Source organism: Pochonia chlamydosporia, chromosome 4 (assembly GCF_001653235.2).
Source record: "Pochonia chlamydosporia 170 chromosome 4, whole genome shotgun sequence".
Lineage (NCBI taxonomy): Eukaryota > Fungi > Ascomycota > Sordariomycetes > Hypocreales > Clavicipitaceae > Pochonia > Pochonia chlamydosporia.
The window spans coordinates 25184-37936 of NC_035793.1; the positions used below are offsets into that span (position 1 = coordinate 25184).

At 48.4% G+C, this 12753-nt stretch overlaps 3 protein-coding genes across 3 annotated transcripts; 1 reads left to right on the forward strand and 2 right to left on the reverse strand.

Annotated features, from left to right (window-relative positions):
• Window positions 1-2118: 2118 nt before the first annotated feature.
• VFPPC_07439 (GPI ethanolamine phosphate transferase 1) lies at window positions 2119-5566 on the forward strand (the record flags this gene model as incomplete). Its single annotated transcript, XM_022428557.1, has 9 exons — window positions 2119-2290; window positions 2349-2446; window positions 2573-2687; window positions 2741-3203; window positions 3354-4215; window positions 4272-4459; window positions 4517-4661; window positions 4716-5519; window positions 5564-5566. The coding sequence occupies 9 exons, from the start codon at window positions 2119-2121 to the stop codon at window positions 5564-5566; spliced, it is 2850 nt and encodes a 949-aa protein (XP_022284342.1).
• A 3047-nt stretch (window positions 5567-8613) lies between these two features.
• On the reverse strand, window positions 8614-10330 carry VFPPC_07441 (hypothetical protein; the record flags this gene model as incomplete). The annotated part of the gene is made up of 5 exons (XM_018286297.1): window positions 8614-8814; window positions 8872-9023; window positions 9080-9914; window positions 9993-10174; window positions 10291-10330. The coding sequence occupies 5 exons, from the start codon at window positions 10328-10330 to the stop codon at window positions 8614-8616; spliced, it is 1410 nt and encodes a 469-aa protein (XP_018142873.1).
• Window positions 10331-11930: 1600 nt separating this feature from the next.
• VFPPC_17897 (hypothetical protein) lies at window positions 11931-12137 on the reverse strand (the record flags this gene model as incomplete). The annotated part of the gene is made up of 1 exon (XM_022429570.1): window positions 11931-12137. One exon carries the CDS (start codon window positions 12135-12137, stop codon window positions 11931-11933), a length of 207 nt encoding a protein of 68 aa, XP_022285376.1.
• Between the last annotated feature and the right edge of the window lie 616 nt (window positions 12138-12753).

Consider the following 12753-nt stretch of genomic DNA (forward strand, 5'->3'; position numbering starts at 1 on the left):
CCATCTCACTACCACTAGGTGACTGGCTCCTCGGAGGAGTGGTAGTTTCTTGTTGAAACTTCAAGCTGGTGTCTAGTACTGCTCCTTGTCTTTTGGCTCGTCTTTCTGCTACAGGAACTCGTCCGGGCCGACCTGGCGGACTATACACGCAATGCAAATCGAGGTTTGCGCATCGTTGGCAGCCTGTAAGTCCGGGGACACACTTTAGCTTGGCTTGGTGGCATTTATCACAGGAGCTTCGAAGGCTCCGGGTCTGAGAGCTCTTGCGGGACATTTGATTCCTCTGGGGACTTTTATCGTTGTTCCTCGAGCGTGTAAAAGGCCAGTTGATGACACAGAAGTATACTTCACGGCTCAACTTCTTTGGAACAGATCTGGCAGCACATAATCTGGCAGTGCCGCTTATTTTGTCTCTGAGGATTCGACAGCGGGTATTTGAAGAACTGACAGGTCAATTATTCCGAACATTGAACGTTTACATTGCATATGAACAAATGAAGATTGAAAAAGCCGCAGCCGCAGCACCGCCAAATCGGCACTGGGATCATGTACACTTACATCTGCAAATGCACATACCCCGTGTCGAGTTTCTGCGCGAATATTTAAATGATTGACGAGTTCTTTGCCAAGTAGCGCAAACAGCTATATTTCCATTTACACGCTAGACACAGCGACCACTCCCTCATAGTACGTCTCTAAGCGCCCCAAGTCCCAGATTACCAAGAACCGACAACTAGGCTTGACACAGAGCATGACCCTTTGTGCTAGTCCACGTGGCAGTTCTACATATGTAACAAGGGATATCATGACATGGATGACGGGACCTCCCCAGGGCAGGGTCACTTGACATGGACCAGGCTTTATTCAATGCTGGGATAAAGGCAATTCGACCATGTGGACATTTATGAACTGCAGGCTAACGCCTGAGCCCTAGCCCAGAACTGAGCCGGATGGAGCTGCGTTAACCGACCATGAGTCTGGTCGTTTGAAGATGCAGATTGGCCTGTCCTGGCATCTACATGTACATTTCTATTATTTCTGTTTCTGGTGATTAAATTATACCTTATTTTCTGGTTTTAGATCGTGTATTATTCTAACATTAATGATTGGCTAAGGCTATAGGTACTTACTCACTGCTGATTTAATTATTGCCGTTGCGGACTTCACTCTTCTGTTCATGAGCTCCTTGGAAATTGCCATCACAAAAACAGCCGTTGCATCACAGTCTGTCTTCACGCTTCCATGGTATTACGTAAAACCCTGCACTTGGCTTCTCTTGTCTTCTTATTACCGTAGTTGTTATGTAGGAGATTCTCTCAGAAGAACTCATTGTATCAAAGAAATTAACCTAGCGGTTATTTAGCAAAAGGGAACGCTCCGCTGATGCAGAGAGATAGTACAGGTTATATTCCGTTGACACATTGGCCGCATGTAGAAGCTAGTTCAGGTATCACATCCAACATGTCAGTAAGCAGAAATATCCCTATTATTTTTCAACGGGATATAACCCATACTATCTCTCTGCATTAGCGGAGCGTTCCCTTTTGCTGGAATGACCTAGCGGTTATTTTCTTTGATATTATTCATTATGGTATATAGTATTGATGCTGTTTGAATGCCAATTTCCAGGCAGCGACGCCGGGGCAAGAACTGCTCATGGCCGTGTTCATCAGGTCATCCGGACGATTCATCTATGCCTGGAGATCAGCAAATCGTACATACCGGCCATAGGACATGATATCAGGAGAGTCGTCTTAGGAGTTAATTAGCCACGCCTGGGTACACATAATCATGACTCCCTTGACTCTTGAAAAAATGCGAAAACTTATACCCTAGAGCTGCAAGGGACGTCGATGTCAACACTATCCACACTCCGAGTGTGTGTCCATGAAAATCGCCCCTGAATGGCATCACGTGACTAGCAGCCACGTCGACTGTTCCCAAGACCCCTAAGCACCTTGAGGGCGTGGCTCTCGGTTGATGGCCTCGCATTTCAAGCTAATTCGGTCGCGATGCCAGTACAATTGTGAGACTGATGCCATAGATGAGCGGTGTCTACATTACACAGGCTACAAACTCAAACGCGTAGGCATATTGCTTGTCTAGCCGTCGTTCACCATGGCCTCACCTCGTCTCAAGCTGCTGGTCACGGCCGCAGTCTTTCATCTCATTTATTTTTACTCCATTTTTGACATATATTTTGTCAGTCCAATCGTTTCTGGTTTGCAACTGTTCCAATCGCAGACAGAAGGATCGAGGGCTCCTGCGCAGCGGCTTGTCTTGTTTGTTGGTAAGTTCTTCGACTTTGGTGTCACTTTGTGTGAGATCTGACTGGACGAACAAACCAGGCGATGGGTTACGTGCCGACAAGGCCTTTGAGCCGTTTCCTGAATCGTATGCTGGAGTTAGAGGGGGAAGTCATCCCGCGCCATTTCTGCGCTCAAGAGTCAGTTTTTTTTCATACTTCCATTCAAAATTGGACAACCAATCCTGGCAGACAAATGAGACGCGAGTCCGCAAGCTGTAAATGGTTATGTCTTCTCTATGAAACGAATTCTGACCACAGCTGTAGGTACTGGAACATGGCACGTTCGGTATTTCACACACAAGAGTCCCAACGGAATCTCGCCCGGGGCATGTTGCTCTAATTGCTGGCCTTTATGAGGACGTCTCAGCAGTCGCGACAGGTTTGGTCCCTTTTTCTTCCCTAGCAACGTTTTTCACCCCTGACTTGTTCCAGGCTGGAAGCTCAACCCCGTCAATTTCGACAGCGTCTTCAACAGAAGTCGACATACGTGGAGCTGGGGCAGTCCCGATATTCTTCCCATGTTCGAAAAGGGAGCCAGTCCAGGTGTCATTGATGCGTATTGCTATGATCCAAGCTTTGAAGACAACTCTCAAGATCCAGTGAACTTGGACCTTTGGGTTTTCGACCATGTGACTCGTTTCTTTGAAGAAGCTAAAACAAATCGAACTCTGAATGATATGTTGAGAAAAGACAAAATTGTCTTCTTCTTGCATTTGCTTGGGCTTGATTCAACCGGTCATTCCTATCGCCCGTATTCCGACGAATATTTGCGGAATTTGCAAGTTGTTGATCAGGGCGTCAAAAAGATATCTGCGCTTATTGAAAATTTCTATAAGGATGACCAGACAGCTTTTGTTTTCACAGCGGATCATGGTATGAGTGATTGGGGTAGTCAGTAAGTCAGAACCCTTTGCGTATGCCCCCAACTTGTTCGATTACAGGCGCATTTCATGAGATGAGATGCCTCAGGAGAAATGTGTAAAGCACACCCTTTTGGGTCACTCGAATCTAACATGAAGATACGCGCTGACCATATGTTTCACAGCGGAGACGGCCACCCAGATAATACTAGAACTCCCTTGGTTGCTTGGGGATCAGGTCTCGCAAAGCCAAGGAAGGTTAAGGGAAGTGGGAATGGACACGATTCTTACTCGTCTGCGTGGAACTTTGGCGATGTTCAGAGAAATGACGTTGCTCAAGCTGATATCGCGGCGCTAATGGCCTATTTGGTTGGTCTGGAATTTCCTGCCAATTCTGTTGGCGAATTACCGCTTCCATTCCTATCTGCCGAAAAGAGCAGGCAAGCAGCGGCATATCAGGCCAATGCAAAAGGAATCCTCGAGCAGTACCATGTCAAAGAATCTATCAAACAAAGCACGACGCTCAGATATAAGCCATTCGAACCTTTAGGGGCCGGCAAGTCTGAGGCTAGATTGGAAGTCATCACACGACTCATAGAGCAGGGATCACCCGAAGCGGCCATCAAAGAAACCAAAGACCTGATCGAAGTTACTCTGCAAGGCCTCCGATACATGCAAACATACGACTGGCTCTTCCTCAGAGCCCTTGTCACTGCCGGCTATATTGGGTGGATGATGACCGCCATAGGGACAGTGTTGGAGCTGTTTGTGCTAGAAGGGCGTGTGCAGACGAGCAGGACCTGGCAAGGAATTATCGCTTTCTCCTCCGTTCTCGTTCTTTTCTTCTCCTCATTCGTCATATCCCGGTCCCCATCGACGTACTATGCTTACGCAACTTTCGCCGTTTACTTCTGGAACGAAGCGTATGCGCGTCGGCACGTCTTTTTCGCCGGCGGAAAACAACTGGTTGGGCCCACGAATTCGACAGCCAGAATTACTAGTCTGTCCATAAGTGCTGTGCTCTATGTTGGAATACTCGGAGCGATGGTAAGTCGCATATCCCACGGGATTGGTTTTTCTTAGCTACGTGCTAACTCCTACAGGCACTGGCGTACATATACAGAGAAATCCTGACCGGACTATTCATTATCGGAGCTGTGTACCCTCTTTCTTACGGAAAACGCTTTCTCTCGCAAAATATTGCTTTGACAGCTGCTTGGTTCATCTTGTGTGTCATCATGAGCTCCTTCACGCTCTTGTCGGCGCTAAAATTGGAAAACGTTGGACTCATGTACGCTTAAGACACCCACAAAACTATTGATTCATGTTTTGCTAACCATTCTTGTAGACTAACAAGCGGAATTTTGATCCTCGGTACTGCAACGCTGTACCTCGCGTGTGAAGACAAATTCCTACGCTCGTGGACCGCCAAGCAAAGCACAAATCAAGTCCGACAGAGGAGCTATGTGTGGAGACTTTTGATGTTTATGCAGGTCAGTGAAGCTCCGAAACCATGCCAACACTTCGCTAACTGACATGCATCCTAGATCGGACTTGTTGTCCTGGCTATATATGTCACGCGGTCAAGCGCCCTTTCGCTTCAAGCTAAGAAGGGCCTACCACCTGGGAACCAACTGTTGGGTTGGGCAACTCTAATTATTTCACTCTGTCCTTTGCCTTTCTTACACCAACTGCAAAAGCAAGAGCATCATCTACATCGCTTAATGAGCGTTTTCCTAACATTCGCCCCAACGTTCATCATTCTCACCATATCATACGAGAGCATGTTCTACTGGGCATATTTTCTCACCCTCGTCACATGGATAGAATTGGAAAGTCGAATCCAGGCCTTTACAGATGCTTCCGCCAAAGTCAAGCGCTCTGGCTCCATTCGGCCACTCACTCTTTCAGATACCCGAGTCGCCTTATTCGGCTTCTTTCTCATCCAATCTGCCTTCTTCAGCACCGGCAACGTCGCGTCCGTCTCATCATTCAGCTTAGAGAGCGTGTATCGCCTGGTACCTATTTTCGACCCCTTTGCCCAGGGCGCATTGTTAGTGCTCAAGCTTTTGATCCCGTTCGTTCTGGTATCCGGCAGTCTCGCCATTGTAAACCAACGACTTGGCTTACAACCGTACGCTCTTTTCGTGGTGTCAATGGCTCTCACGGATGTTTTGACGCTGTACTTCTTCTGGAATGTGAGAGATAGTGGCTCGTGGCTTGAAATCGGATCGACTATCAGTCACTTCGCCATTACTAGTTTAATGTGTGTGTTTGTGGCTGGGCTGGGGAGTCTGGGTGGCATGTTTGTCACTGAAGTTGATGAGACTGAGGCTGTGGCGTCTGAAAAAGTACAAAACGGGAGAAAGTGAGCCCAGGTTTCTGATAGAACTAGTAGATCTTGTGGGTGCAGTGTTCAGCTTATGTTCGACACAACAGTGTGAGGCTAAAATGGTGGATGGGCATTCTGTCGCAGGTCTGGCAACTAATAGAGGGTTTTGTATGATTTTTATGTCATTGCTTGTATATTTGGAAATGGCTCAGATTTGAATGCATAGACAGTGGCAACGCAACACAACTTAGCTAATGGATGGTAATAGAGACGGGATATCATTGTAAACTCTTTTTACCATGTACATTTATACATTGGAGGGTTCTCCGTAAAGTTGAAGTTTTGTTTCAGATAGTCTACTAGAATAGGTACTTTCAGGCAGCCACTACAAGACATCTAAACTTCAAATGTTGATACTCCTGTCTATACGTACCACCACCGCATTTTGTATCTTTTCCGTTCTCACTTGAGATCAAGTCTAGCCTTGATGTATTGGGGGCCTAGTCCTACCATGCAACTTATAACCAGCATGTGGTCTGGTCAGTAGTAGAACTCGCTGCTAGTGAAGTTGCGTCAGCGTCAGCAAGTGATCAACGCTGGTTGAACATGTGCCTGCTATGGAATAGGATCAAATAGTCTGGCGGATGTAGCCTAATGCATGTCGATCCTTCTCCATTCTTCTTCCATCCCACTCAAATCAGGCTTCCTCGTTTTGCCGCCTCGATCACAGATCTCTCTGCGCAAAAATGTCTGTCTAGCCTGTGCAATGCAAGCAAGTACACGGCATGCCTCCTACTACGCACATGCAGCCAGTAGCCGCCATCTTTGGCGGCACGCGAATCGGCAACAGAGAGCTATTCATGCCCGACACCCATCTCGAGACATTTCTAACGACACTAACTCGACACCACATTACCAAGATTGACACAGCACAGGCGTACGGAAACTCTGAAGCTACACTTGGTAGAGTCCAGGCGGGCCGCAGATTTGCTATTGACACGAAATGGAGCCCTGATTCATGGACCGAATCCAGCACGCCCTGGGCGACCAACGAGCGCATTATACGCTCCGCCGAGGAAAGCATCTACAAGCTGGCAGTTGACCAAGTAGGCTGAAACCTTTCTACTTTATTTCTATATCCTCCATATATTCTTCTACTGCTACCAACTTGACCTAATGCTTGTCAAAAGGTTGACATCTTCTACCTGCATCGGCCAGACATAATGACACCTATCTCCGAAACTCTCGCCGCAGTAAATACCATCTACAAGCGTGGCCTCTTCCGTCGATTTGGACTATCAGGCTTCCCTGCCGCTGATGCTGAAGCCATATACAATCACTGCGCCGCCCAAGGCTACCCTCTCCCCGTCGTTTACCAGGGCAGCTACAATCCATTAAATAGGCACAAAGAAACTGGCCTACTTTTAACTTTGCGCAGACTAGACATATCTTTCTACGCGTATGGTACTTCAGCTGGAGGATTCCTCGGCAAGAGCGTGGCACAAGTAGAGGAAATGGTCAAAAATGACGTCCCTGTCTCAGCAACCTGTCGGCCGTATTTGCGCAACGCCAACTTTTTAAAGATACTAGACCGATGGAATACTATTGCAGAAATCGAAGGAGTGAACCCAGCTGAGCTGACGTATCGTTGGGTGGCGTACCATTCGGCATTACGCTCAGACGGCGATGCCTTCGTTATTGGTGCTAGTAGCCCCGAACAACTAGACGAAACACTCGGTGGCATTGAAAGGGGTCCGCTTAGCGATAACGCGTGTGTTTCTATTAACGAAATATGGGAAACTGTAAAAGGACTGGAGGATAAGCTGCCATAAGTATCGAGTATAACTAGCGCATGGTAAGCTCCTCCCAGTCGGAGTAACGCGTGTTGGTACGTACTTGGCGGTCAGGGCACGAAACAAGATATCCAAGGGAGAGAATGCTGCCAAGTTACATATCAAATACTTTGGACTTGGACAAACAGCACCATCTAGCGCTCAACCAAGCTCTCCCGTCTCTTCACAGCAAACGTCGGATAGCAAAGTATCAGGTTCCAACAGCTCGGATACACAGTAACAATTCAGTGAGCTACTATGATCTACATGTCAGCAATCTTCATATGGTACTTCAAAACTCTTAACAGCGTAAGAGGCACCAATGTAACACCGCGGCTGGATAAACACACCAACCGGTGTACAGAAGGACAGACACACCAAAGTAGACTGCGTCAAATAGAATTCCGTGTAACAAACCTAAAGGCTTGCAAAAACTGCTCATTTAGTTCATGCCGCAGCCAGTATTGCAGATCACTACCACCCATCACATGCTTCGTCACAATCCACGGTGATCTCCTCCAGACACGCACCAACCAACAAGATATACGGCAATTACCTAGAACACACAGCACTAGTAGCTTCTACGCGGCTGTTCAATCTAGTGTGGGTTTCTTCAAGCCGCTCTAACTACTATCAATTAATACCAGACAGCCTCAGACATCGAGTCGAGCCGAAAGAAACAAAGTCATCAGAGAAGGTGACTGAGAAGACATGGGCCATGTGGTCTTACATCAGTGTTCATCAGCACAGCCATTCCTCCTTGACCTACATTTGGTCTTTCAAGTAGCTGTGGGCTCGATTGATGCACACTGCACGCACTTCTTCGTAATAGTGATGTAAATGACTCAGCAACTTAGGAAGGTCCCCTCATAGCGATCCCTAACAGGTAGAGCCTTCAATGTTTTACTTCTACAGTTTGGGGTTCGGCTCAGATATTGAGTGGAACGCTTTCATGTTGAATACACATCTCACACACGGGGTTGCTGAACTTCTTGGTTACCCTAAAGATATCACAACCAGTATTCAGCCTCATTTCTAAGTTGCTCAAGGTGCATGGTTTGGGAGCCATGCTACATACCTACCTAGGTAGGTAGTTTCACAGGGATTTCAGTACACAATTCTTCTTGATACTCTTTATTGTAGATATCAAAACAAGCTAACTGAGGTATCTAGCAGTTTATCCAGTTATATCCAGATTCGCTTATGTCCAATAAGCTGCCCAATGCTAACTTGCACCATAACTCCTGTACTTTACTCATACATTCTCATGGTACCATCTCTTCATGCATGCACACTATCCTTGCGCTGGTGGTCGGGTGGTGCTGAGATGCCTTCAGCATCCTTGGCATCAACGTCTTCGATGTGGGCAACTCCCTCGGTCTCATAGTTGCTGTCGCTGGTGTGGTATAGGACCAAAGCACAAAGGGGGAGAGACACCACGGTCAAGAGCCAGGATACAAGCACTTCACCAAGATATGGAGTCTAGTAAAACATGTTAGTTTGCGCATACTGCTGGAGTGTGATGTATCTGAGCCATACCTTGACGGCATCCATTCCAAACGAGACAGCGGCGCCAGCAGACTGAATGCCCTTGTAGTAGCCAGCCATGCGAGCAAGCTTGAAGGGGTCGTTGCTAATGGAAGACATGGTGTAGTAAGCCAAGCCTTGATAGGCAGCGTCGACGACATAGTCTACGCCAAAGGTCAGTCATCTGAAGAAAAAGCTTTGTCCAAGTTGGGTTTCTTACAGGCAAACAGTAGCACAATAGGCCCAGCAGCAACACCCACGGTCCAATCCCAGGGAATCTTTACACCCTCGACCGTCACATCGTCGCGGGCAAACTTCGTCTGGAAACCAACACCAGCTCCCCATACCAGGCAAATCAGAAACGTGACAAAGGCGCAGGACCAAAGAGCACGCTTTCGTCGGTTGAAGGGCAAGTTGTCAGTGACAAATCCGATGAGAATGGAGCCAACAATAGAGCCAAGACCGGTCAGAAGCGCCACCAGGGCACGTGTGCGGCCATTGAACAGAAAAGCAGTGATAGCACCCTGGTAGGCGTAGAAGTAGTTGGAAGAAAAGAACATGGGGAATAGAGCAATCATGCGCCAGTCCTTGAACATTCGAAAGAATTCCTTGGCTTCTTGCTTGGGGGTTAAAGCTTCGGAGATTTTCACGATAGTGCCGTCTCCACGAACAACGGATCGAGGGGGAAGAACGAGCCAACTGATGGCGATGGCGCACAACATGATAATCATGAAGGCGATATAGACGCCATTAGAAACACCTGGCAGTGTGCTGTGAAAGGTGATGCCAAGGGCAATTGCGGCTCCAATCAGGGTACCCATTTGGAAAATCGACCAGAAAATGGTAAAGGAGCGTCCCTTGTCTTTTTCCAGCGGGTACGACATCATTATGGCACCCTGAGCAGCCCAGAAGAGAGCGGCTGAAACTCCCAAGACGCCTCCAGCGAAAATGAGGAACCATCGCGTGCCGTTGAGCTGGAAGCACCAGAGCGAACCGAGATACAATGCGTAGCCAGTCGTACCAATGGACATGGTCAATCGAGGGCCGAGGATATTCTAATTCGCTTTATGTTAGCACATGGGGGTCATATACCCAATATGCCCAGACTTGGGTAACAGATCTTGGATGCGTACATTAATACTTCCACCAAAGAAACCACCAATGAAGAACATGCCATACAGAACGCTGTTGGCAATATCGCTGAGCTGTACGTCTTGCGTGCCACCGGCGCCCAAGTTGCTAATGGCACTAAACATACCAACTGAGCAAAAGGCCACGAAGCCCACAATGGACACTTGGGTCCATGGCGAGTTGTCTGTATGTGATTTGTCGTTAGCTGACGGTGTTCAACGCAAAGCTGCATCGCTCGAGGACGAGGGTCTGGGTAGCATGTCTAAAGGAAGACATAAATGACATAAATGTTCAACGTACAGCGAATGCCAGCAATCTCGAGAGACGCGAGATGAACCATGGTGAATCAACGAGAGCGAGTACTATCTGAATGATGGTGTAGCCGCCAAGAGGAGAGGAGAAGACAGCAGATCAAAGTAGGCAAAAAATGGGGAAGCGAGCCCCAGGCCAAGGTCACAGCGGATCGTTCGATCGTCAGATCGGATCAGATCAAATGCGCCTCTTTGTTGTCATGCACTGCACCAGAGTGAATCAGAAACCTGGAGAGGGCATTTCAGACTTTGGAAGGGATGGGCATCGGGGGGTCTCATAAATAAATAAATTAAAAGCAAGGGAACGGTGAAGGCCGAGCGAGTAACAAAGACTAAGAATGGAAGGGTCCAGCCTGGGTCTGGTGCGTGGAGCATTGACCACGAGGAAGGAGCGCCGCATGTTACTTCACCACGCAGAAACGGGCAAGAGCAGGTGCTCTCACGGCTCTAACCGCCCCAAGCTTCCATCCATTGAAGCAAGTGTCCATTCATTCTTCAACCTTTCAACCACTCAATTGACCATTCAACCATCCGTCCGTCCATCAGAATATCCACTTCATCGGTCCATTCCAACAAGCCCCGTCCCAGAGCAAACCAGACCCAACGGCTGACACTGGGTCTGGAGGCAATAATGGAACCATCCCAAATAAAATGGAACCTGTGGACGGGGTCCTAACAATGGCAGCAAGCAACCAGACTGGACCAGACCCTTCCTGAAATTGAACCTAACTCCCAATAAGAGCGCACCCATCACGAAGCACGGCGAAACGACAGCTCGCCCAAGAGGTCATGCATGGCTGGCAAGATACGCCGAAGTACAAAGAAAGAAGCCATCCATCCAGCCAACAGCGTCATCGGTACACACGACACTCTCATCATTCGCTGACTTGGCTAACACGCTTCTGCACTCAACCCTAACGCGCAAGTGCCGATCACGAGGGCATGTGTCCCAATCAACAGAGCCAAACACCCATGTCTCGTTCCTTTTTTGTACCCGTCGGTAATGGCATTGCGAATCACAGACGAACTTAAATTGCGGCCCACAAATCCATGCTGCGGGGAGTCCGCGTGTTTGGAGAACCACAGTGCGCTCTGCAAGTACGGAGAATGATCGAGGAGATGGACGATTCAGACCAGACAGAATGTTGGAGAGATGGGCCATGGAACATTCTGCTGTGGCTGGATCCGCTTGAATGTCTGGTTGCATCGACTTATCACGGATACCGCTTTTCACCAAGCCCAGCCTCCACAGGCGCTCGCAAGACTCAGGTCTGCGAAGCACTGCGACAACAAGCCGCCAACGCCTTCAGTCTATTTATTCAGTACCCCAAGTTCGCAAGAGCCTGGCTAAACGACATGTGCAACCTTGCTGTCAATCCTCGCTCCCAGCCCTCCTTATTTTTCCTGTACAAAATGCCAAGAAACCGTCAAAATCAAGGCTGCCAACCCACCTTTTCTGACGTACAAACAACCTCTCAGCCTGTTAGTCTCACTCAAGTTTGCCTGGATTAGAACAACGCATAAACAGTCGTGAAACACATGTTCCAGGATCTCGACAACTCTTCCCCAGCTCTCAGTCTCTCAAATTCACTGTGGACAAACGCCACCGGGTGCCACTTACTGTCTTGGCTACCACGTCCCCATGACTCCATGGGGTGAAAGTCCACCTCTGGCCACTCTGTGGCCCAAGAGTCCCAGACCATTTCCGAAGCAAACCAGCGAAATTTGCTGCCCTCGACTCTGCAAGACCCAAGTGGCTTGAGGCATCCAATAACTGTCCAGAGATGTTGGCTCACCAGGAGATTTTTGGAGCCCGACGAAAGCCACACGGGGCATTACATACGAAAGTTCTCGCGCGACCGTGCACAAGGCTTGACGCTTGTGCCTCGTTTCGTTAGCCAAGATCTGTCAAATTCAACGTTACAGTCGGCCTTGCGGCCATCTTAGTCGACGATGCTTCAATTTACATTGCGAATATCGCTTCATTGCCAGAATTACATATTTGCATCCGCGCGTGTGCCGCCGACAACTTCCCAATCAGGAAATACCATCATTTTTGAACCGATTGATCCCTGTCAGCGTCAAATTTCGCGCATAAAATAGCATGATTCTGGCCTGGCGGCTGTCGTTAGCGTCTTTCTGATTCTGGAGTGCAGGTCGCAAGAAGCAAGTATGGGGTTTCGCTGTGCCTGAATGCATTTGCGTCACTGGGCCAAAGATTCGTTCTGCCATGGTCGCTCACCTTGCCCAAACCATTCGCCTGAAGCACCATCATGTTGTTGAGCGCGAATGTAGTCGCCAAAGGGAACGTTCAGCTTCAAGATAACATCATGATGGTGTGGACGGCGAGACACCCATGGTACTGTAGCAACGGGAGGTCGCAATCACTCGGGCTGCTTGTCCTGCAGACCAATGAACGACAAGCATTCCCTGTCAAATGCTGAACAAACTC